Source organism: Python bivittatus, unplaced genomic scaffold, assembly GCF_059951505.1.
Source record: "Python bivittatus isolate LINGU-HERP-01145 unplaced genomic scaffold, Pbiv_v1 ctg000050_np1212, whole genome shotgun sequence".
In the NCBI taxonomy this organism is placed as follows: domain Eukaryota; kingdom Metazoa; phylum Chordata; class Lepidosauria; order Squamata; family Pythonidae; genus Python; species Python bivittatus.
The window spans coordinates 3231023-3257928 of NW_028277033.1; the positions used below are offsets into that span (position 1 = coordinate 3231023).

General features: G+C 40.1%; 1 protein-coding gene across 2 annotated transcripts in view; it reads left to right on the forward strand.

The window, feature by feature from the left end:
* LRMDA (leucine rich melanocyte differentiation associated) overlaps positions 1–25564 on the forward strand; it is an 821041-nt gene extending 795477 nt beyond the window's left edge. The window contains exon 2 of one of the 2 annotated variants that reach the window (XR_015793549.1): positions 21096–25564. Coding sequence is in view for 1 of the 2 variants with exons in the window: in XM_088128961.1 (XP_087985087.1) it covers positions 21096–21175 (80 nt within the window). In the remaining variant the exon portion in view is untranslated. The remainder of the gene's footprint in view (positions 1–21095) is intronic. The other variant, XM_088128961.1, reaches the window with a different exon arrangement.
* The last annotated feature ends 1342 nt before the right edge of the window (positions 25565–26906 follow it).

A 26906-nucleotide genomic window follows, 5' to 3' on the forward strand; every position in this document is an offset into this window, starting at 1 on the left:
ACAGTACATCTCTGCCCATGGTGGGTTAAGCGATCCCACAGTTGCTCTTTCTTGGTGCCTGGAGGCTGTTGAGGTCTGGATGGGGAACAACAGGTTGAAACTGAAGGTGGAGTGGCTTTGGATCCAGGGCTTCTTGGCTCTGGGAGAATTACCAACTTTGGTCATGGATGGGGTGGCACTGCCCCAGATGGACCCGGTACGCAATCTGGGGATTCTCCTGGCTCGTGACTCCTGCTTGAGGAGCAGATGGCAGTTGTGGCCAGGAGGGCCTTTACACAACTACAAGTTGGGTGTCAGTTGTGCACCCATTCCTGGACCAACATGCCCTTCTCACAGTCACCCATGCTCTAGTCACCTCCCACTTGACTATTGTAATGCGTTCCACATGGGGCTGCCCTGGAAAAGTATTTGGAAGCTTTAATTGGTTCAGACTGGAGCGGCCTGCATAGTTCTGTGCAAGCATTGATGGGTTTTCGTATTGGGGATTTTACTTTGTCAGCTGCCCGGAGTCACTGCGTGTGAGTTGGGTGGCCATATAAGTTTGCTAAATAAATAAATAAACTTTTCCTCCTTTTTCCTAAGTGTTAGAACTCCGGACTTTCCATGTTCTATTCCATTCCAAGATTAGGAGGTGTTGTGCAGATTTAAAACAAAAAACAAAAAACTTTTTATAATTAATATTGGTAATTCCTAACCACAAGATGTTATGTTGGCTACCAATTTTCTCTTAGCCACCCAAATGCCTACTAATTTATCCCATGCCTCCATTTCTACAGAACAATATTTGTGGGTTTCTCATTGCTACCTTCCAGTAGGCTGAGGATGTAGTGCAGAACATCAAAACTACAGCAGTCCAATTTCTACAGAAACAAGTATTGCTTTCTTCAACATGCTACATTAATATAGGGACATCTCATCCTTAGATACACGTGGTGGGGGAGAATGTTCTCTGTAGATGATCAACTTGTTTATCGCTACCAAGACTTTCATAATTAAAATGTGGCTAAAAAAAAGCAAAAACCCTGTGATGTTTCCATTGTAAAAATGTACCCATAAATTGGTGCTTTAAACACAGGAACATCAATGACGTTGATTGATTTATGATCATTTAGGAAGGGGAAGGAAATGTGTGTGGTATGCAATTTGTCTTTGTAGGCAGAATGTAAGAACTGTATGGATCCACTGTATGCTTGACAGATGCACTTGCCCCTTGCAGTGTTCATATTCACTTCTTACCACACAAAGAATCATCAGGATGAGTCCAAACATGGTTTTCTTATAACTTAAGGAAACCTAGTGATATTTAGTTGGGCACCGAACCTAATAAAATGTGGACCAAAATCCAGAATGAATGCAGGAGCCAGTTGCTCAAGGCGATTTCTTTTCCCTTGCAGTAAGATACCACCCAGTGTTTCCCCAGAGCCTCCATGTCACTCTCTACAGCTTTTCTCCAGCAACCGCATCCAGGAAGAATTGCTGGTGGGCTTGGCTGGAGAGGCACATGACTCCTTTTATTTACAGCCCTTACTCTGAAAGAAGTTTCAGTTATTTTACCCTGACTGAAATAAGAAACCATAGTCCATGGATGAAAAGACGGTGGACAAACTCGGTTAAATCTTGAGTACCCCGAGGCCATATATTTTGCCCATTTTTCTAGTGCTTTACGCTCCCTCTCCTCCTCCCTCCTTCCCCGCTGCTGCGATTCCCAACTTTCAACTTTTGAAAAGCCAAGCAGTTTGAGAGGCTGGGGCTGGGGAACTGATTGGTATTCAGCACCACTTCCAAGACCTGTTCCCAAGCCTGTGCGGAGTGAAAAATGGCCTGCATTTTCTTGATAGCCCATGTGGTTGTAAAGAATAAATGGCTAATGAATTACAGATGAACATTGACGCAAATTAATCTTCCTGATGTCCCTGGGTTATATGGTAGCCATTTAAAAGTTTAATCAATACACTGAAGTTGGAAACATGCAGGCAGTGCAGTTGTTTGGGTGTAATAAACATCAGAGGGAAACGGGAGGCTTGCACCCAGTCCATGTATCATAATGACAGGTATTTATGTTTAATGGACTAAATATTTTTTATTGGTAGAGAGCAAATGTCAGCCTAACTTTGTAAGCCCTGCATTCAACTTTCCTTTGTGGTTGGTGAGAGATGGCTGACATGTCACTGAAAATGAAAAGGGGGGGGGGGGGAATGCCAATAGAGACAAAGCCAAGGATAAGGAGCTACACTGGAAAGCACATTGTGCTGTTTTTAACACTCCGCAACCATTCATTAAATGAAAATGTTAACTCCATTTCTAGCGTTGCTGTAAACCAGTTTACTAGGGAAGCTTTTAATGGGTACTATGGAAAATATGAACCAACTGCTGCCAGATATTCTCTCTCTCTCTCTCTCTCTCTTTCTCTCAGCATATTATTTGCAGCATCTTTTCACAAGTTTCACTTCTGGGAGATTTATAATTAGCTTCCTCGCCATCTCTTTCACACACACTACTTGGCAAGACAAGAGGAAACAAGGAAATGATTTTTAGAACCTGCTTTTTTCCACACAGCTTTCAGTTGGAGTAAAGTAATAGCTGGGCATATGCTTTCCAAACAGTCTAATATTAATTACAATTTGAGTCCATAAATTTCGGAGCTGTCAGCTTATTCAAGTTTGCCAGAAAGAAAGCTCTGTGTGTGTGTGTGTGTGTGTGTGTGTGCACGTGCGCACATGTGTGCGTACAGGGGCAGAGTGGAATCATCCTCTAAACTAGTTTTGGAGTTTGAAGATAAAATGAAGAAAATAGGAGTTTAAAAAATCCCAGTAACATCAGGGGAATATGAACTAAACTATAAAAGTCAACCAAATGCAATGGCCACAGTGATGAGTTGGACATGATTTGCTCTGACTTCTGGCAATCTTCTCTCCTAGAATGAATCCCCTACAATCTCTCCATTGTCAGAATTCAGGGTTCATACCCAGTCATGGTTTTAAGAAGATCATGTTTGGGCACAACTGCACAGCTGCCATTTTTTACCTGCTTAAACCTTCATAACATATATGATGAAGCAATTGTTTTTCTAGTGATGAAATAGAGCTGCTGAGAAGGAGCAAGAGAAAGATGATACACATGATTAAAGTACAATGGACAGCAAGAATTGAAGTCTAGTCCATCAGTCCTGGACCAAATAAATACTGAATGTTCCCTGAAGATCCACAAGCATAACTCAAATATTTTGGGTTTGTGATGTGAGTAGAACTAGATGAAAAAACTATGCTTGGCAAGGTGGAGGAAAGGAGAAGAATCAGAAGAGTCATCAAGGTGGATAGACAGGATCAGAGATATCACTGGAATTGCCACCAGGGACAGGTTGAGATGGCGGGCGTTTGTCCATACAGTCACTAGGAGCTGGGCTTCACTTCTGTTGCACAACTGACTGATTACACTCTCATACTACCACACACTACCAGCTGATAGTAGATTACTTTATTCTGTCCCAGGGCTCTGAAAGTTATTGTGCCCAACCAACCCGCAAGTTACACCAGCAATCCAGTTAATTAAATGGCATAAATGCTTCCACCACACTTGTCCTAAGGAGACTTTTTGTTTCACTTCCTCTTTTTTTGAGGTTGCTCAGCCTGACTTTTTCTGGTGGTGGGATGCTAACCCAGAAATGAAGTAGGATCAGGAGCAAGCAAGGCCTCCCAGCAACCATTTTGCAAAAGAATCTGGGTGTTCTCAAAATTTCAAATATGCACATCATGCCCCAAATAGTTGGGGACTCTTGGCATAGAGAAATGTTGATTAGGAGTTCAGTTGCTGAACTGGGTAGAGATGGCATGCTTCACATGTTGTTATATCTAACTTCTTTTCCATATTTATTTATAAGGCTTTAGAATCCTTAAAGTCTTTTTGAAATAGAAGGATTGGTGGAAAACTAGATCCCTTGTGCTTGGGATCACTATCCATGGTGATCTTCTTGGCTCCACCTCCAATGACCCTACCCTCCGGGATAGCCATCAGCCACCATTTGTGATCAAACAGAGGAACTTCATTAAGTTAGAAATTAATTCTCTCCTGAAAGATACTCTTATATATGTTTTAGGGGAGATAGAAATAACTTTTATCGATCTTTTTGCCACACTCTCTGAATAACCACACTATATAAACTATAGATGCCAGTATTTCTATTTTGGTATTAACTCTTACAGTGTACTAGTGAAAGTGTCAGGGCTGGCACTATGCTTCGCTGAGTTCAGAGGTGGAAGCAACTATTGAAGAGGTTATCTGGTTTGTTGTTTTTGTTGTTGGATTTATATCCTGCTTTTTTTTTTTTAGATTTTTATCCCACCTTTATTATTTTTATAAATAACTCAAGACGGCGAACATACTCCTTCCTCCTCCTATTTTCCCCACAACAACAACCCTATGAGGTGAGTTAGGCTGAGAGAGAGGGACTGGCCCAAAGTCACCCAGCCTGATGACTTTTATGCCTGAGGCAGGACTAGAACTCACCATCTCCTGCTTTTTAGCCTGGTGCCTTCACCACTAGACCAAACTGGCTCTCTTTCAAACTTTCTTCCAGGAGCTCAAGGCAGCTTGGCTAGCATTCAGACCTGCAGTTTTTCCCCACAAGCAAAGCTTGGCGAGGTAGGTTAGGATGAGAGAGCCTGGCCCAATAGCACCTATTGCACTTCCAAGGTTGAGTATGGACTTGAATCTGGGCCTCCCCAGTTTTAGTTCCACAGCTTCTCTTACCTGAGAATGTTGTGGATTGAAGGACAGGACGGCGGGCTGATCTATTATGTTGTGACAAAGCAGTGCTCTTCTTTCATATCTTTCTTGATTGCTCTGCAATCAGTTAATGCCAGCATGATGAGAAATCATTCTGAGGGTACTCCATCTCCAGATTCTGCTGTTGGAACCACATACCTCTGACAGCACCCTCAGAACTCAAGTTCCTTCACCTCTTGATACAGAATAGCATGCATATTATAAAAATGGAGTTTACCCTGCAGATGTAAGTCTGTTGCCTGACAAATCACACTGCATGTTATTTTAACAAAGAGAAAGAAAGCATGGTGGGTGGGTAACCTTTCATCATAAAGGCTTAAGAAAGCAATAAAAAAGCCCCCTTTTGAGACAGTGTCATGTATTGCTCCTTATATCTGAGAATTGAAGTAATCACTTGAAAACAAAGTGATAATTCCCAATGGGCTGTAGACGCAAAAGCTTTAGCCAGATTTACATTTGTGTATCATCCATGCTTCAAAATGCAACCCATGAATAACACATAAACTACAGTATATAAAGCATAGAAGCAAAAGCACGATATTTAAAATCCAACACACCCCCATTGTTGTGGAATCAAATGCACAGCAGGAATGGTTCCAGTTGATAGACACGCAATGAAGTCATGGCAGACAAAAACATATTAATTATATTCCTTCAAGATTAAGATTGTAACAGTTGAGATTCCCTAATTGTCCCATACTGCTGTTGCTACAAAAATTCACGTTGGGGTTTGGAGGGTGGGGAAAATCATTGAGGTTTCAAAAATGGTTGAAATTGCTGAGGATTGTCTTGGCATAATCCTGTGTTTGTAACATGCTTCCTGGCTGAGTCAACAGCATGGGGCAGTACCAGAGGACAAAACCAGAGAGAGTTAAAAACCATGGAGAAAAGGAAAGGAAAGGAAAGGAAAGGAAATGGGGGGGAGGGCAGGGGAGGGAGAGAGATTTGGGTCCAGGGAAGTATTTGCTCTACATGAACTGGTTGTAAACACAGGCCATTTCAAATGTGCAGTTCTTAGGTACTTAAGGAAACGCAGCTGGGAGAATTGCTTTGCAGCATTCTTGCATTATTGAAAACACTAAGAGATACTTAATAAAGAGAACCCAGAGTCTGGGGGCATGTTTTGTGGGGCTGCTCAATATTTGATACCAGATGATTCAGAGGAAGGTTCCGAACAGGGCATTTCCAAAATGATTTCTTTTTCCCTTGGTTCTTTTCACGAACCCAGGTTTTTATCATGCCTTTACGCAGCTGTACGAGATAGGAGAAAACCAGGGATCGCGTTGTGTTCCCTACTCTTCGACACGAATATCCAGTCTCTCCTTATGTAGCACAGTATCTGAAACAGCCTGCAATGGATTAAAAGTTCTGATTCTGATAAGCTTTCCAAAATCTGGCTCAGGAAAATTTCAGTCAATGTGAATGTCATGGTTAAATTTGTACAATCATTCTTGTTCTGTTTCAGATGGGGAAGCTGGAGAACTCTTTCATAGCATTTGATGACTCCACAGACAGAGGTGTTTGCAAATTTAAGCCTCTGGGTTTTAAAGCAGTGTTCCACATCATTTTTCACTTCTTATATGTGCTCCAGATAATGTATAATTGATAGCCTGCATTTACTGACATGGCTGGTATACAGATGTAAATGTTATTATAGCTTTTATATTTTATGTTCTCTCTGAAATATCATTTTGCCTTTGAATAATAATCCTGTTCAGATTTCTGGGGGCTGGAAGGCGAGATGGCTGAGTGTTTGCTGCTGTGTGTGTGTGTGCATGTGTGTGTGTGCGTGTGTTATCTTTCCAAGGGAATATGAATTAGATATTGCACATCATATATTTCTTTAAAGTAATTTGGAATTTTAGGATATAGGATTTTCCGTGATTGATAGGCTACCTGAATGAGCTATATCCCACTGAAAATAACTGTACTTGTACATGCTTACATCTGTCTCAGCTCATAATTCACTTTCACATTGGGTTATAGATGTCTGTATTCAGTGAGTCTATCTCCCCTTCAGGTATTATTTCAGCCCTTTGAGATAATAAGGAAAGTTTAATTGCGTTGTTAATTGATTTTTTGCACAACATTATTACCTTGATTGATTGCCCAGTTGATGAAAATGTTAGACACAGGCAGCGTAAAGTATCAGCCCCGGTAAAGAGTAGGAGTCTTGTGGAGAATAGATAACCTTGACGTTAGGAGCTATATCCTTCAGATATGTCTTCCCTTGACATATTGATGGCCCTTGAAAAGGGAAAAGCTGATTGTATGCAGAATGCAATCATTAAACCCACTTCAGCTAGCTCTTGATTAATTTGTTTTTTTTTCCTTGAAAGATCTAGTTAAAGAGAAGGTCTCACCAGTATCAACAGCAGCCGTTTCCCTGACATCAGAATTTGTTTTAAAGCATCTTACAACAGAAGAAGACAGCCAGTTTGGTGTTGTGGTTAAGGCATCAGGCTAGAAACCAGGAGACTGTGAGTTCTAGTCCCACCAAGGCACAAAGCCAGCTGGGTGACCTTGGGCCAGGCACTCTCTCTCAGCCCTAGGAAGGAGGCAATGTCAAGCCACCTCTGAACTTGTCCAGTCTCGGAGAATCGGACATGATTGAATGGATTAAAAAAAAAACAGAAGAAAAGAATGATGCTGGGTTGAGTACTCTTTCCCCATCATGGAATGCCCAAAGTACTTTGCTGCAGAAGATCCAAATGGCCCTCATCCCCAAATAAGAGAACCCAGTCCAGTAGGAACTTTAATTTGCAAGTCCTGTTAAAATGAAAGAAAGGCATTTGCCCAATCCCTGTGTTCCGTCTGTTTGCCCCCTGAGTGGTGCCACGAATCTAAGCTGATCTCCTTGGCTTGCTCCCTGGTAGCACAGACGAGAGGCTTTCCTCCATACCATGTTGATTTTTACAGTTGCAATGTAAAAAGATACCTGAAGATTTTGCAGAATTCTCCCATCTGTCTACCTCCCATGTATCTACCTCCAGAATCTTGTTCATAATGGGGATTCTTTCATGGGGATTTCCCCCCCTACTTGGAATTCTCACATTAACCTCCACTCTCCCAGATTTCCTCACCGATGTCTAAAATGTCTGGGAATGCCCACCTCCTTTCATTATTTCAGCTACTTCCAACCACCCCATAAACTAAGCTGCTACTTAAGTTTGTAGAAGGAACGTGCAGTAGCTTTGTTACAAATTGTCACGCTACCCCTACCCCCGAATGTACCTCGTACATTCCTTTTAGTTTCAGAAGAAATGTATGGGTGCAGAATATTTCCATGGGGTTCTGTTTGAGAAAAACAACTAAAATTTCTTTTCATGGTTTTTTGGACATTGTCCTTGCTCACCAATATGATTGATGGATGATACATTATCCCAACATATTTAACTGGATCACAGATGCTTAGTGTGTCCTTTAAACACCTTAACCCAGAAAAGTAACCCCAAGGCTGTTTCAGCCTAAGATATCTGCCTCTTATGCCAGTCTATGAGCGTAATAAGGATTTGATTTGATTTTAACTGCCCCAACATAGCTGTTATCCAGATAACCTGCTGATGTAATGGTAGTAGTGATGAATTGCTACTACTTGTGAGATACCGATAAAACCTTAGAGATGCCCAGTGAAAATGGATCTTCTCTAGGAACTCCATCTCTGTAGCCATTTTAGGACCCCCCTAAACTATTGTGGCCAAATGGAGGGAAAGGCTCCAATTGGGTTGCAATTGATTTTAATTTTTCTTCTTTGTCACTCCACTTAAATAAGTAAAAGAAATAATGGGCCCTCAGCCTCTTTGCAGTGGTTCTACAGACTTACAGAACAGCAGCTTGGTTCACCAAAGATCATGAGCGGCTAGCTCATAGACATAAATCTCTTTAGTTTAGCCCAACTAGCCCAGTCTTATTTGGGGTTAAAATATATTCTCCTTAGTCAATTATCTCCCCCATACCAGTAGGCTAAATGTGCCTTTCAATATCTGTGATAAAGCAAAGTCCTAAAGTCCCTGGTTTATTCAGCATTCCATCTCTGTAATCATTTTGTTCTTTGCTCTCCAAGTGACATACCAGGGAGTTAAAAAGGCAAAAATATGTTGGGGACACAACCTTGTCCACAGTGGCACCAAGCCTTGATGCACCAATGTGGCACTTGGGGATGGGGAATGAAAAAGCAAAAAAATAGGAAGTTGTAGATTTACAACCTCCTCAATGTACAGCAGTGGAGAGGGCTGAAAGGGTAGCCCCCAATCAGATCATCCCACATCATGCACTGCTGTTACAGAAGGATGGTCAACTGACGAATGAAGAAAATTGCTGAGTCAGCTGGACCATGTAAACCCAGCTATAGTCAATATTCTCCCTATATTGATCCACAATAAATCTTTAAAATAATCTAGCTAGTTACTCTATGGACAAGGACAGTGGGTTTAACATCTCCATCTGGTACTCCTCACATACGCCTTCAGACAATCCCTGAAAATAATTATGGGAAGAAGTTCCCATGCTTCTAATAATTAACTAAAAGAAAGAATTGACATTGCCTTCATGCTGTAGCAATGAATTGGCTGACATTTTTGCTTAATATGGGCCCAGAAGTTCTGTTTTGTTTTGAGGCTGACAATACTGCATCAATAAAACTCATGTGACTTGTTCCCCCCTCCCCAACATTAAGAGGCCAAAATTAACCTCTCGGGCATATCCAGGAGAAATGGTATACTTACTGTAATCTGCCCAGTATTATCTGAGGGGCAGGGAAAATAGACAAAATTTACTGTTTCAAGTAAATATAAATATCATTACACACCCCTAAAACATGAATAAAATCTGCAACCAAAGTAGGGATGTCAGACCAGACTTAGCTCCACAGAAGCTTAATAATTTTCCTATAGATTTGGAATGGTTTAATTTTGAATAAGGCTTTGGAAACTTGAAGGAATTCCCATCATTACTGATGTTCCTCAATCTAGAGAGCTTAATGTTCTGATCTGGATTTTACAAGGATCTGCTTCCTTGGACTGATCATTCTGACATGAGACATACTGTATATCTGCGAATTATTGCCCAATTCATTAACATGTAGCCCATTTGGAACACAAAGATCAGGAGAGAATGGGTGCTGAATCTGCTTTGCACAGAAGAAAGTAAATCAAACTGATTCAATCCATACTACAGAATGTGTGACAAACAAAAAGCGGTAATATTAATCTGTGAATTAAATAATTCTAGGCGACAAAAGCAGGGAACAAATTGGAAGCATAATCTGGATTAGATGATGCCCTCAAAGTAAAAGTCTTGTAGTGGAACTTCAAGTCAGTGTTGACTTTTGGCAACTGCCTGGAGAAGTCCCTGCAGTTTTCTTTTTTGGACTTTGGAAGTGGTTTGCCCTTGCCTAATTCCTAGGGAGAGTGATTGGCCCAAAGTCACCCAGGTGACTTCGTGCCTAAAGCAGGACTAGAACTCACGGTTTCCGGGGTTCTGGCCTGGTGCCTTTACCACTACAAAAATTGGCTCTGTTTCCTAAAAATAGACATTCCCTAAATGATTACTTTTGACCCAGTTATTGTGATTGCGAGCTGCCAGAACCCCTGATAAGTAAATTTGACCAGACTGATGAGATTGTGGGAACTGGTCCTGTTTCACGTTAGGCTTACCCAGTTCTACCAGATCCACATAACCTTACTTTAGGCAAAAAAGGAACATAGCGTTTAATATGTTCACACGGGCAATAATGTGAAAGTTTAAGAATCAGTGATCAGTGAAGCAGCAGTAGCAACCATCATGAAGATCATGTTATATTATGGATGTTAATGTTCTGTTATAAGCCACCTGTTGGAAGTTGGTGGCGTATAAACTCAATCATTCAATCATCCTGGACATGTTTTAAGGCATACCTTGGGGGCTTCAGGACAACTCTTATTGCAGCCTTTCAGAGGGTGAGTTGTGCTGGAGAAGATTGAGGACTGCAAAGCAAAGAAGCATGAGGAAACATGATCCCTTTGCTTTGCTCTTAGAAGAGGGGCCGTCGGCTTCACAAAGCAGCTTCAAAGGAGTGCTTGGCTTGAATCTTCATCAAAATGAAGCACTTTTGAAGATTTGCACAGCCCTTCTTCTGCATAAGTGAATCTAAGTTTGTGCTGTTAATACTGGATTAGTATTTTAGCATAAAGATTGCCCATATTATACTGCCAATAAATGGATGTTTACTTATGGTAAGCATCACTCAATAGCAACGTCAGTATAGTTTAACAACAATTAAAATATAATTGAACACCATGATACTTTATCTTTAATGCTAATGCCTATATTTTCCAATGACCTTTTATAAGCATCTTAGCCTCTGTTCTGGAACTTTTCCCTAAGAAAAATGGTGCTTTCCATCATGCATTCTTAGGTAACCAAAACAGGCTACTTCAGAGTTGATCATTTTTGCTTCAATTACCGTTATTTCTATTTCCATTTTTAAGTTTAAGAGACGTGCAACATCCCTCAAGAAATGATGCCAGTCTTATGAAGCATGGTGAGCTGGCTCAGCTCTTGGAATGGAAATGGAGAGACCCAGGTTGAAGTCCATCCTCAACCATGGAAGTTCATTGTGTGATTCTAGGCTGTTTATGCTCCCTTGAGCTCCTAGATACAGGCAACCTGCTAAGTCATCAAACCATCAAATGCTGCTTGTCTCAACATTTGCTGCTTTCAAAATTCTCAAGTGTTTCTTGCAAGCAGGAACTTCAAATGGAATTCCAATCGTAGGCCCAAATGTCTGCCGATTGCATAAAATGTCTTACGGAGTTTGGATCATATGGGGGATGAGGAGATAACAACAGTTGCTAGGGACCTTGCAATGAAGTTTTAGTTCATTCCAGGACGGAAGGCGGTCCTAATATCCCTTGCCTAGGGAGATTTCACCACTCTTGGTATTCAGCGTGTGCCTTCACATTGTTTCTGCTGAGTAAGATTTAGAAATTCACCTTCGTATTTGCTTAGAGAGCAAGCGTTGGTGGTCACTGTGCTTTTCTTTTTTCTTTCTTTTTTTTTAATGCTATTTCTTCCTGGACTGGGCAAAGCGGTTACATTTTTCTTAGTGCTGGCTTTGCACAAAGATAGATTGGTGAGTGGGGTTTTTCAATCTACCACAAGTCAGATTTCTAGGCATAAGCTGAAAGCTACGAATGTACAAATTGAAACCACAGATCCTTACAAAGCATAAAGTGGACCGTGATGGAAGTAAACAGCGTTGCTTTAATTGTCCTAGAAGAATATTTAGTTTGTGGCGTTGGCCTCTTCATTCGACAAATTAATGCTGCCCTCTAGTGGACAAGTCCTTCAGTTTAGCTGGTTAGCTAGGTTTGGTGGACATAGATTTCTTTGACCTTTGGAACTTGCTTTCCATTGCATAGGAGGAGAGAAAAAAAGACTTATTTCCATGCCATATCTTTAGGGATATATCTTTAGGCATAATTTTAATTCAAAAATTTCAACTTTCTTAGCAACATGAATCAAATGTGAATATAATGTTGCCTTCTATGTTTTAAGCACTTCCCTGTGTCTGCCTACTGCAGTCCATTTGGTCTACCAATGAAACATAGTGTGCACTCATGTATGTATGGGCGTGTGTATTAAAAAAAAAAATTCCCCTCTCACCCCTATGGGTGGTCTGTGTCTTCCTTAATCTCAGGTCCTCTACCAGAGGCCTGGGAGTTTGACGGTTCTGCGCAGGATCTTAGCTGTTCCTAGCCCTGCACTCTTCTGGACTCTGAGGTTGTTCCTGGGATCTGTTGGAGCCCCTCTCCCGGCGCAGGAGTCACAGCCCCGAGTGTTCGTACCACCACAATATGCACAAAAGTTATATTCATTATATTAATGCTGCATCCCAGTTTTGTTCTTCTGGGGTCCAAAAGAACTACATGAAATGAATTTCTGAAAATCCCTAGAGTGGTCTAGACTGATGATTCTTCTCAAGGAGCTTCACACAGTTTAGAAGTACTATATTTAGATAAAACATTAAGATGGTGCTGAAGCCAAGTACAAAGGATGATACTGTGTCCAAGAGAAAGGAAGTGGTCTCCTGAATTCTACATAGCACTGTTAATGGCTTTTCTGGAGTGCTGTACGTCACCGCTGCTAATATGGCATTTCTCAGTTAGGCAATGATGTAGAAGAACCTAAGAATGGGAAAAGATCTAGAAAATAAGATTAGATATAAAACCTATGAAACTAGGTACTGTATAAGTGAATCAGAAAGAAACAATAGAATTCAAGGGTGGTTCTACTGAAAGTGGCAATCATAGAATATTACAAACAAAATTAAAACAGACATCAGTTGTTTACTAATCAATCTCCTGACTTTGCAGATCTGAGATTTGCATGTGTTATATGCAACATAACTATACTTAATGAATAAGTAGATCTTTTCGCCTTTTTTTATGCCCTTTTTCCTATTCTTTTGCCTCTGTCCTGTTTCACATATTTTACTCCTATTGAAAAACAAGATGGTATCAAGTGTGATCTCTCATAATTTGTGTGTAATGCAGTTATGGAATGCAATTCTTCCACTCAAAAAACAACAGCTGATTAGAAGTGGATTAGGGAAGTTCCCCCTTGCTCATTTTCTAGATCTTGACCAAACATTAAATGTGGTGTGCTTCAGATATCAGGTACGATGTATTAAGCAGAACGTTGGACCTAGAGCAGTATTCTTATTTTTGTGTGTGTATATGAGCATGTGTGTGGGTGTATGGACGTAGACATAGATGTAGATAGATATAGATACATATACACTATAGGTTTTCTCTGAGTCAAGCTTGACTTCATGGACAAATCCATTTACTATTGTTGGTTTAAACCCCCCAGTTTAGTCCACAGTTATAGGGTTTCTTGTGTTCTCCCATCTAAATGTTATCAAGGTTTGACCCTGTTTAACCAGGTGGTGTCATCTACTGAGGCATATATACTCCAAATGGCAATTTACCATGATTCATATGGAAACACTTGGGGATCTGTCAGTAGTGCTCTGTCAGGTGAAAATAATTTTTGCACCCTTCCACATTTAAAAGCAAACATTTCAAAGCAGGTAGGTGGTAAGGATTTGGCTATTATGCTAGACCAGTGTTGTCCAAACTTGGCCACTTTAAGATGAGTGGACTTCAACTCCCAGAATTCCCCAGCCAGCCATGCTGGCTGGGGAATTCTGGGAGTTGAAGTCCACTCATCTTAAAGTGGCCAAGTTTGGACAACACTGTGCTAGACAAACAATAGGAAATCTTAACCTCGTTTAAATGTGTCTTTGTAACTACGGGTTATGGATAGCAGGGAGCTTTATGGTTTCAAATAAGTTCATCTCAAATACTATTATAAGTAACCACACTTGCTCAGCTGTGGAATATGGACAAACTACAGTTGATAAAACATGTAAATGAAAGCTCGATTAAATGAAAGGAGAGCAGAGAGAAGATTGGATGAACCATGCTCGGCATAGTCTTGTATCCTAAAATAAGACTTAACTACATCTGAACCAGCTCACTTGCATGAACAAAGTCCAGTTACCAACTCTGTTGGCTGTCAGTTGTTAATTTGTTCTGATCTTCATGCCTCTCTCCATCAAGAAAACCTGATCTCCTAAGCCAAACATTTATAACTAGTGGAGGATGAGAAACTATTGCTGGACTACAACTCTCAGAAGCCACAGCAGTATGGGAAAGGGTGGAGGATGCTGTGAACTGTAGTTCAGCAATACCTGGAAGGGCGTTTGCTCCCCATCCGTGTCCCATTGGCTCATATTGGACCTTAACAAGAAAAATAAACAAATGTCCTCTCTTCCCTTATTCTTACACAGAGAAAGAGAGCACAGAGGCCTTTCTACAAAGTTGTACCCATCTATTTAAATGATTAAAATAATTCCTCTGAAAGGACCTGTGTTCGCCAGAAGGAGTGGATCTGTAGAAAGCCCAACGCAAAGATCATGGCATTGTCATTCAAGAAGGAACAGCAGACTTTTTGTTCCCTTTGCAAATGAAATATGACATCTAAGGCACGGTGTGTGGTTGGTTTCCCTGCAAGGATATGCATAATGGAAACATTCGCTTTTTTTCCCTTTTCTTTTCTTTTTAATCTGTTAACCTAATGGCTTGGATCCTTAATGCATTAGAGACCCTTAAACTATGCCTCAGCCTGGGTCATAGAAGGCAAGCCACAGTTTGTAGCCTGGCTAGATCATGATGACCTAAAAGAACCCTGGCATAGTATGGCGTATTATTAAACATCAACTTCTCTGTTCATTTCCATGCACTTGGCCTAAGTCTAATTTTTTGCTTTTGGGATTTTTTTCCTTCCTATCCAGACACAGTTATATGTAGAGATTTAAGTTACTTAAAAATAAAATTCCAGGGCATCTGTTTTCTCCCATTTCTTTTTAGAGAAAGGATACCCATTTCATCCATAGCTGCAGTGGAAATACTGAAATGCTTTTACACCAGGCTGCCTTTAATCACCCATTGGCTTGACTGCTACTTTGCACAGAAGTATTATTGCAGTTTCTGTTGGCCTAGTTCAGTGTTTTTCAAAGTTGGTAACTTTAAGATGTATGGACCTCAATTCCCAGAATTCCCTGGGCTTCAACTCCCAGAATTCCCCAGCTAGCATGCTTTAAGACTTCTGGGAGTTGAAGTCTATATGTGTTGGTATGTTAGGTGTTGAGGCTCACCTCTGATTTCAACCAGTTTGTAACTTCCCAGAAAATTTAACAATCAACTCTCCTAAGCCTGTGAGAGCTGACTCCAACACACCACTGGATCTAGACCACTTAGAGTTTTCAAGATAAAAACCAGGAATTACTATTTCCCTTGGACTGGAAGTAAAATGATAAAATAAAATGATAACTAATTAAGTTATTTTAAAATAGAAAGAATCTGTTCCTGGCAGGTTATTACTGCTAACAATAACGTGGCTTAATTTTGCAGCAACTAAAGCTTTCAAATAATTTGAAGGGTTCCCCCACTTATATTGTAGAGTCATATCATACAAACAGGCATTTTCCCGGCCTGTGGTCAAAGTTTCCATGATCACAGGATGGCCAACACAATTATGGAATTCAGCATGGAGGGACATCTGTCTCCCTTCCCGCTAGGACCCTAGGAACCGCCGAAGAAGAGGCAGGCATTTGAATAAGGCATTCAAATCTAAAGCAGTAAAGAATGCTGTTGCATTCATTGCAGGAATTTGGGTGTCCTTGTTGGAGGTAGATCATAACTTGCCAGGGATATGCTGGGAAATGTTTCAGTGGAAAACACCCAGCCATCTATGATTGGGGAGGATCCCTTATCAGATCAGTACTTCCATCTGGAAGAACCATTACGTCTCTTATGTAACACGCTGGTTGATCCTTTGTGGGATACGTATGGCATTAATCCAGTTTCAATCTTCCAGCAGGCTAAATTGCTGGTAAAGCTAGATCACAACCCTCACTTGATTATGCAGGAGTATGTCCTTTTAGAAAAGGCATGAGCTGTTTTGGACCATGTTTTTTCTGGACAAAGTATTGCTTGAAATATAAAGTCTTATCTATTTCGAAGAATGTTGAAGATGCCATTATAGGCAATGATATCAGAAGATTGCTCTGATGTTTAATACTAATTGGAATGAAATTTGATCCAATGACATGATCTCATACCCTTTGAGTTTTGAGCACTGCACACTCATTTTTTTAAAAAAATGCATTTTTTAAACTTGTATTGGTATGCAAGCATGTATTTATTTATGAGGATAATTGGATCTCCCTCCCTGCACCCGAGCTCCAGTAGGTCTGTCGTCCTGACAGTACAATGTAATGTTCGAGTGAGACAGATATCTCCGTGCATGCGAACGATTGCAAGATTGTTACTTACCCAGTATAATTAGAACATCCATTCCGCAGAGGGAAAACATTTAAAAGATAAAGAGTGTATTTAAAAATGAATCTTCCCCATGCAATTTTTTCATAATTATAGCTTTAACAGCTTATGGGTGACGGTGGAAGTGGCTACTTAAGAAAAATTAGGTGCCTCATTTGGGGAAGGATCATCTCTCAAGAGAGCGCATATTGTCATTTTTCAACAGCCTGAACAGGGAGCTGAAAAGAGCTCCCGGTTCTTGTTGTATTGGAACCATATTTCGCTTATCAGGACCAGCGCTGGATATTTTAATTAAAAATGCCAGGTAGGTCATTAAAGGTTGGCAATTTTTTTTACTCTTTGCCACACATTTCTGGAATTATTTTTGGAGGATATAACCAACGGGAGAAATGGGGGCAACATGGGATGGGAGAGATCCACCCCCAAGACAAGCGAGACGGAGAGAGCCGGACGGACGGCCGACCTACCAAATGCTCTTCCTGAAGCCCACAGCCCTGCCCATTTGCAGAGCTTCTTCGGCTGCTAAGGGGGGAAAGGGGAGGGTGGACGTGTCTATGTGGGCGTAAATATAAATCCCTGTGAGCCTGTGTTTGTGTGTGTAAAAGATGCAGGCATCTTTGTCGCCTCATTTAAGCGATAAGGAAGATTATTGCTTTACGAATAACCTTCATGATAAAAAATAATAGTCATTCCGCTGAGCCTGTTTTTAACTTGGCTTTTATCAGGGTTCTCCGAGCAAAAAACATGGGCATAAACCACCCAGCAATGGAGCTGCAGCTGCGTCCCTTAGTAGGAACTCTCCTTGAACACAACACTTCATTAATTTAAACAATTGTAGACCGAAGGAGTTAAAAAAAAAAAAAACAGCTGGCTTTAACCGTCACAAGCACCTTTCTCCCCAGGCCAGTAGCAGCAGCTGGATTTCATTTCTTGCTGCCAGAGTGTCCAACATCCTTGCCCAGCGTCCCTGGAACTGAGTGCTGCTCCTTGAAGGACTTTATTTAAGGTGACAGCTCCTCACACTTTAGTGTTCAGATCACCTCAAGTTTCCGAGATCGCCATGAAAATGAGAGCACTTCTGCCGCAAATTCCAAATTTAGATTGACTGAGGTTATCCTTAGGCCTCGAGGACTGAAACCCCCATGACAGCAGAGGCCTGCCAGGAACTTTAGAACAACACTAGAGTTGGTAATGATGTCTGGGGAAGGGAAGGGAAAAAAAGAAAAAAGAAATCCGCAGGAACCACAAAGAATATTCTAAGTGATAGGAAAGGATGTCAGGTTTTGTTAGGGCTGGCGACAGTGTTAGAATATACGTGGCGTAATACAGCACCAGTATCTCTGTCTGTATTTCTGTTTTCTGTCACCACACACAATTCCAGTCTTGTCTCTAATCCTGACAGTGTGTTCTCAGATCAACTTATTGCCCAAAGACTCACTCTGCCCAGTCATCCCCTTTGTCTGAAGCCTGGCCTTTTGTCTTTAACACACTTGATGTCTATTTAAAATCGGATGGTGACTGCAGGATCTGTTTTGCTGTCAAGAGATCATTGACAATATTAATACGTTGCGTCCTTGCCTCATTTTCTAAGCCCTGACACTTCATCGCCGTCTGATGCATTCATCAAAGGGGGCTCTTGCTCCAGGATTTCCATAAACAGCTTCCATCCCAGGCATTGAAAAACAGGATCGACTTTATGGACAGCTTTATCAGTCCAATCTGCCAAAGGAACTTGAGGAATGTTGTTAATAAAAAACAACTCATGCTAATAAAAATACACTTCATGGTCTTTAAATTTTGATACTTAAAATCGACAGGCCTGTGTAGCCTCGTGGGGGAAAGAGAAGCAACAGTGGCTTCAGCGTTTGTCATGAAAAGCCATTCTAGAAGATAAAAGCCCTGTTTTCTATGGATGGTGATTTCCAGAAAAGATGGAGGAATTCATCTATTTCTGATACACCTTACCTTCTCAGCTGTTCGTCTATCAGTCTAACCTACCCATTTCTGCCTTAATCTCTGAAGAAAAGCAAATATGCATGGAAACTTGGAATTATATGCATATTATATTGTGCATATTATTATATATATTATATTCTCTCCCAAATTATGTATTTCTAAATGTATTGTTTTTGAAAATACATATGTCTAAATACATTCTTTCAGAAGGCACCTTTCTTAATATCTTCAGACCTGTAAATGTATGTTGAAAGGCAGCCCCCATTGACTTCAATTGAATACACTCAGTGCTTATTATGTTTATTGGGTTGAGAATTTTCTGGGAATCCTTGGAAAGCAGAAAGAATATGGATGACTTGTGTGATCCAGTAGGTCAGATTAATTTGGAAGTGGCAAAAATTGAAAATATAGCTGACAATGAAAAACTTTTAGATGCAGCTACAGGACTTTTCCCCTGGATATCTGCCAAGTCACTTTGAAATTAAAAATGCTGTTACATTTCAAAATGTAAAAAAGAAAAGGAAAGAACACTGTTTTTTGGGCTAATATGCAGATTAGTGTACCATTATCCTTCTGATTTTGTATGTCTTTGAACTTTACCATGAACTTTGGCTTTAAAAAATGCCAGCATGAACATTATTTTAATGTATATTAATATCTAATACTTTTAGAAAAGCTTATTTAAAAATATAGAGGCATATTTTGGGAGGAAAATATAATCAAAATATGTATTTAAACAGAAGTATCATGTTTTTTTAAAATCCAGAGATGAATGTGGAAATAGGATAGAACAGATCTATAAACAAATGCACATGAAATGTTTCTACAGAGGTGTTATGGTAATGTTTGACCATCTAGTGCTAAGGCCAACTAGATTCCAACTAGCATTCCAGTGCTCAAGCATTATGGATGTTGTAGTCCAAACCTAATTCTACAGTATACTGTATTTCTCTGAGACAAAACATGCAGATATTGAGTAGAATTCCTAGGGAGTTTCAACTGAATGTACTGTATGTTGATATACATTGCATTTTATGGTTGGGTAGTGTCAGCCTTTCCAGGTAGACCAAACAGGAAACCCAACAAGATGAGCTAATTCTACTTTATTGTAAGGCTACGTCAACAGAATCTTGCATGTCTGAAAGTTCAGATCTCCTGTTGTCTCTTTTACCTCCTGATCAAGTTAGGGAGGTTCCTTTCTGAGGTTCTTTGCCTGTTATGCAGCTGTGGGCTACCTCCCCTCTTTTCTGATCATTCTCTGGGCAATATCTCTTCCCCCCATCTCCCAAGGTACCATTACAGGTAGGGTGTTGGCTGAATATATTTTGCATTGATATTTTAGTATATGACAACTTTTGCTCAATGATATGCAATGATATGTGACTGCAGACAGCTAAAACATTTTCAGGGGTGTCTGAAATGTATGAAATGTGACACACATAAAAACGGACAGGGCTTTGATCACACCATTATGGCCACCATCTTGACCTGCAGAAACCCCTGTGCATTTTCATGCTTGTGGCCTACCCAAACAACTGGGTTGCTAAAAAGTACGTGATTTTTTATGTGTAATTTTGCTCTTGGAATTTGAGTGGAGAAACTGGGAAGTGAATTCAAGTTCAAATGTTAAATACACATTTCAGCATTTGAAAAACTCCTTGGAGGATGTTATATAAGGATGCAAAATAGACCCATTCGGTATTGCTTGGTTAAATAACAACATCTAGTTGACCTTGGCTGATCTCAGGGAGCTAGGCAAGGGTAGACTGAGTTTGTATTTGGAGGGGTCTACCAGACCAGAGTGAAGTAAACAGAAAATTACTTTAGTATTGTTGGCCAAAAACAAAATAAAACCCTACAGGGATGTATTCACAAAGTGACCAGAAGTTGAACTTGATCTGAAGGAAACTTTAGTTTTTTAAATGTGGCATTAAAAACCCTTGACAGATGTGGTATGAGCCTTTTGTAAAATGTCTCCTGAACTCAGATTTGTTGCAAATTTGTTGCAAATTTAGGTCTCTGCATGGATGATTCTATATCACCAGTCCCCTTTCTTCACAGGGAGAGCAAGAGAGAGATCATGAATTCCTGTTCTACCTACAGTGCTAGAAATGCTTCCCATGCTAGATATCTTCATGTGGATTGAATGCTTAAGAAGGGCATACATGTAACATATGTGACTGTGGGCCTGGAAAGGAAAAACAGATTCCTCACTATGTCCTGGAAATTTACACCCTGTTTAAATAAAGGAGGCAGGGAAAGAAGTATTAACCTTGCTCCTTTGCCTCAAAAATAAAGCAGAAAACTTAGTCCAATCCATGCCATAGGATATTAAATATTCAAATACAAGACTGAAGGAAACTCAGTTCTTATACTAATTTTTTTTTATTTTTTATTCCCCATTTCCCTGCAAGGCACTCTCATTATATACATCACAGTAACCTTTTCTGTTCTCTTTGTCTGCTGCAGGTGTTCTGGGGAAATGCCGCTATGTCTACTATGGGAAGCATTCTGAAGGCAACAGATTCATCCGTGATGACCAGCTTTAAGGCCAAGCGCGGGTCTGCAAAGCCAGATTTGTTGGCATATGCCACCCACACATCTTGCATTTACATCTGCAGATCAACCCATGTAGACATACACACCATACACAACACACAGACACATAGACACACACACGCTGCATTCAATTTGTAGAAGGAAAAGGAAAAGGATGTGTAAGTCAGAGTGCTCCAGTATCTCCTGTTGACTTTGCCAGGCCTGTCAAAAGCATCCTTCTGCTTTAGCCTGAGTAGACACATAGGTTTTGACATGATTGCCTCTAAGCAGGTTCCATCTACCCCGGTGACAGACGGCTGCAGCGAAGCACCAGACCTGACAGCAGGAACACCACGATGGATTGCCTGACCCAAATGTTGCTTACAAAAGAGCAAAAGGTCACACCTGGGTCTCACTGAGCATGCTCAGCTGGTCCGAAGAGAACCATCTCCTTCTGGCTGCAGCCTGTTGAGTGTGAAAGCTATACGTTTATCGGAAAGATGGGTGCAGTTGGAGCTATTAAACAGCATAACTTCCTTATCTGACTTTATCTTCCACAAGAATTAAATATTTAAGGTGGACCTACAGAGGAAGCATACCACATGGAGAACATGGTGGGGTTGTGTGCTGCTTGCAGAGAAAAATAAACATGATTTAACTTTAACATCTGGAAGAGTAGTTATGTGAGAAATTTGGAGGGTTTGAGTTCATTCCCTTGTTTATCACACAGGATTTTTTTTTAAAAATCTCATCTAATTAATTTTTGCAGATTTTTTTATTGGGGGTAGAAATAAAAAAGTTGAGGGACATGGAAAGGGACATACAGAAGAACTGCTGAATGAGATTAACTTTGGAAAAGAACAGTCTAATTGCTCTCCTTAATAATGGATCTTGGAAAAGAAGCACGTAGATTTAGTAATGTGTCATAAAGCAGTATTAGTAGTCATTTTATTAAGTGTTTATCCAGATCCAAATGAATTTTTAGCCTTTCGAAGCATTACCAGAAGGAATTTGGGAGGTTAAAATTCATTGGAAGGAACTTGTTACATTTCAACCTTCTGCTTTTGCTGAGGACACCATCTGAGGATGCTTAAGTGTTCAGGGGTATCTGCAGGAGGTGGGTCGAAAAGGTCAATATGGAGGCTGCAACTGCTTCATCAGAGACCCATCCCTTTTTTACATGCAAAGCCATCTTATATGTGACACCATCTTGTCTTTTTTTTATCATTCCCCACCCTCACCCATAATGATGCCTCCAGTTCTGTAAAAAAAATCCAGGAGGAATAGAGGAATAAGACAAATTTGGTTTGTCAAATCAAGCACAAGAATTCTAGTCACCGTGCTACTTTCCCTCCTTTACTGTGACTTCATGGCCTTCTGAATTTTCTGGACTACTGCTTTCAGGGAAGCATGGTAAATTTCACATGTTTTATATTGTTACATGGTACCACTGGTGAGAACTGGAGGAGAGTAGGCTAAGGAGAACTGGAGGAGAGTAGGCTCCTCTTTCCAACAGCATCCATAGACTTACTTTGATACCTAGTTTTGTCCTTAGTTTCATCCTAGATGGAACATGTGTGCATATGTATGCTAGGTTGGAGGAAACCTTTTCTACCTATATCTTCAAATTGGTTTACTAAGTAGGGATCAATTTGACAATAATAGGCATTGAAAACACAAAAACTGCAGGATCTAATCTGGCTTAACATTTACTGCATTTTGTGGTTTGAGTTCTGATTCTCTTTACTAAGACCCACGTGGCATCAGATCTAACGTGGCACTGGAAATAGGAAATAGGATGTGCCTTTCTTTGTTCTAAGGCTGACATTTTGGATATACATGCACAAACCTTGTTATTTCATTATTTATCAGGATCTTGAAACCAGTCTACTCTTATTTTATAAACGCATAAGGACAGCTGTTTGATTAGGCCAAGGCTCCTCTTAGTCCACCATACTGTTTTTCACAGTGGCCAACTAGATGCCCTCTGGGATGTTCAAAGGGAGAAAATGGAGATGTATCCCTCTCTCACCATTTTTCCACTGCAACTGCTATTTAGAGGCATGGTGCCTCCAACATAACATTGAGTCTTCAAGACCAATAACCCCTGATAAGTCTGTTCACTGTGAATTTATCCATTTCCTTTTAAAACCAAACAAATTACCCATGTAATGAGTTTCACAGTTGAATTATGCACTGTTTGAAGAAATACTTTCTGTTGTCTGTCCTAAATCTTCTTCCAATCTGTTTCATTAGATGACTGTGGTCCGCATATTTTGAGATAATGAAAAACCCCTTCCCAGCCCACTTTCTTCACATATACACCTGACCCACTCGGTTGCCTTTTTTCCAAGCTAAATCCTCCATATGGAAGCCTTTTATGGGACAGATCGTGAATTGATTAGAAAGGAATTGCCTTGTAATTGAGTTTAATGACCAATGAATAGATCTTAAATAAGATTTCTATGAGTCAAGTAAAGAACAGCCATAAGAATCTGCTTTGAAGAACTATTAACTGTGATTAAGCTTAGTTCTGATTATAAAGACTGAACACTAGAGGACACCAACATTGGTACAACAATGCTTACAAGAGGGGATTGGAGGAAGTTAACCAGATCCCCCAAACACAAGCAGACCATAAGCCATGTTTATTTACTTTTGATTGGTGTTTTTGCTGCATAAGTGCACATTTTGGCTATAGCCATGGCATTCAAAGCATGATGTTTGGAATAATTTCATGTTGCATTCAGGCTGGTTAGATATTTCTTTCTCTCTAAATCATTGGTTTTTTTTTAATCCTGTACAAAAGCACAATGCATTTTCAACTGACCCCATGACTTCTGTATTTATTTTGCCTTTCTTTTCTCAGTTGTATTTCTTAAATGTCAGAATCATAAGCATCATTCTCAAGAATGGTTTTCTTCTCCTTTTGGGGCACAAGCATTTTAGAAGTATATTGTGACCATGGGACTATTCCCAACCTCATTTGTTTAGAGGTTTATTTCTTGTAACATTACCCACAGCAACTTTAATTACAATCAGCATAATTATCTACCTTGTCAGATCAGCATCCATCTTCTTCAGAAGAAGCAGAATAGAAACCACTTTCTGTGTACAATTTTGCCATTAAATACCAAATAGTGTGCAAGCTTCTGTTGTTCTTATGGGAACTTGTTTAGGGTAAAGCAGATATGAACCTCCAACAAATGATTTTGTTAATGTGCATGTCATCTGCAAACAGTAAAAGAAAGGTAGAGTGGAATTACAGGTGTTTTTTTTTAAAGCGTTTACTAAGTTTTTGACTATAATTTTTTAAAAGGTAATAAAAGTTCAAAGCATACTTGCAAATGTGTAAAATTCTGAAAACAGCATTCATTAAAATTCATTAAAATAAGATGTGTGGAAGAGGAGCAGTATATGTGTGTTTGTGTGTGTGTGTGTGTATAATTTATTTGATTTATATCTCACCTTTATTTTGTACAATGCAAGGCAGTGTACATCATGTCTCATCCTATTTTCCCCACAACAATCTTGTGAAGTGAATTGGGCTGAGAAAGAGTAACTGGCACAAAGTCAGCCACTTGTGCCTAAGGGAGAACTAGGACACATGGTATCCTAATTTTATGTCTGTAGTGTATGTATACGCACACAGCATTTGTGTGTGTGTGTGTGTGTGTGTGCGCGTGCGTATACATTGATTTTATTGTCAATGACTTTATTGTGGAAATATTTTTATCAGCTGTTCGATGTGGCTACTTACCAGGAGAGATAGGTCAATCAAAAAGTGGGAAAGTGGCTTAAGTTAAGCAAAAGGACAAATGTGAGATGTGGGTAGGCAGTCTGTTTTTGCTGTCCCATTTAGCACAGAATGGTAAGATGTATAAGTCAAGAAAGGGAAGATTTTAATAATTCTACTTGTTGAAAGAAATAGATCTGGAGAACTGAGGAATGCAGTTTCTTTTGCTGATTTTTTTAACTTTCCCAAAGAAATGCTGTGCTGAACTATGAATAGATTTCTGTTGATCCTCTACTCTGTGTATGTGGGGCCAGAGAGGGTGATTAAGTATAAGAATACAAGGATTGGTCTTCTCCAATCAATTGTTTCTTACCCCCTTCCCCTTCACATGATTATAACTTTTTGGAGTAGTGTTTTATTGAATCCACCTGGGTACTTTGACACCAAAGTACCAAAGTATTTGGTTGTTTGAAGACAGTGTTGGCTATGAAGACATCACTGCAGTAGCAGAAATTGATAAGTTGGTCTCCTGCTTCATTTTGGCTTCCTGAGCCATACAATCCAACCACAATTCCTCCTTCCTGTTTCCAACTTTGCATTCCAGCCTTCAGTCACAACCAGCACATCTTGTTTGCATGTTCTGTCAATTTAAAATTGAACTTGATCATAAAACTCATCAACCTCCTCTTCTGCATCAGTCTTTGGAGCATCCGCTTGAATGATTATTGCATTAAAGAGTTGTCCATGAAGTTTAATTGATATTATTGCATTGTAGCAAATACTGTTCTTGCTATACCTTTCTAATTATAAAAGCAACACTGTTCCCGCCTTATTTTTTCATGTTCTGAGTAACAAACAGTGTGATTTTCTGCCTGAAAATGCCCATTTCCAGTCCATCTCAATTGCTAATGCCCAAGATGCCAATTTGTAGTGGTTTCATTTCATCTTTCTCTGTCTTGAGCTTTCCTGTGTTCATACTTCTTATGTTCCATGTTCTCACTGTAATTCTGTTTCTGCAGCTTTGGATTTTCTTTTCCTGTATGGCAAAATCAGCAACTAGATGTCCTGAAGGCTTTAATCTAGCCACCTCATAAAGGCCATTAGTACTCCAAAAGATCCTCAGCTCTTCCTCTGTAGTAGCATGTTGAGTGCATCCAACCCGAGGGGCCCATCATTCAGCACTACTATATTGTCAATCATTTTATATTTTTTTATCTACGTGGTTTTCTTGGTAATGGTTTACCATTGCCATTTTTTCTGCAGTGTGAATTTATGCCTTTGCCATTGTCACTAAAATGTCTATCTCTAGCATCTTCCTATATCACTGCTCCCAATAAAGGTGCCTGTTTGCTTTAGCTGGGCAGCTAAGATGACCTTCATGTCTTAGGTGGCTCTCCTGGGAACATGTACTGTTGGCATGCACTCCTGCTGCTCTTCACTCTCTCTCCCAGGAACACACACACACACACACACACACACCCCACCACCACCACCACCACCACCACCATGAGGAGGCAACACAGCAGGACTTGGGGAAGGGAACGCATTTCATTCTCTATTTCAGATTTTTTCAGTGTCCTTATTGTTTCATTGCAAGCTGCACTGATGACATATTGTCAGAAAGGTGGATGATTGAACAGGGAAAAAAAAAACAAAAATTCTGTGAATGACAGCATAAAATCCAGTGACTTTCTTTCAAAAGAAAAAAAAATGAATGATGGGGTTGAGATTATGCTGGTGCTCTTGCAGAAAAACAATTTATGTAGCTGCTGCGAAGCACATCAGAGATAAAGATTCATACCATCCTACCTAGTTTGAATGATACATGCCAATCAGGAAATTGGTTTTTCCTTCTTTTCTTGGCTACAATTTCCCCTTGGAAAAATGATCTCCCTCCCATTTTGCTTTGCCTTGCAGCACATTCCTTTGATGAAGGAGAACAGGAGTATGTATGACATTTAATATAGTTCACAAAAGATTGGCATTGTTCATAATCCTTGCTTCCT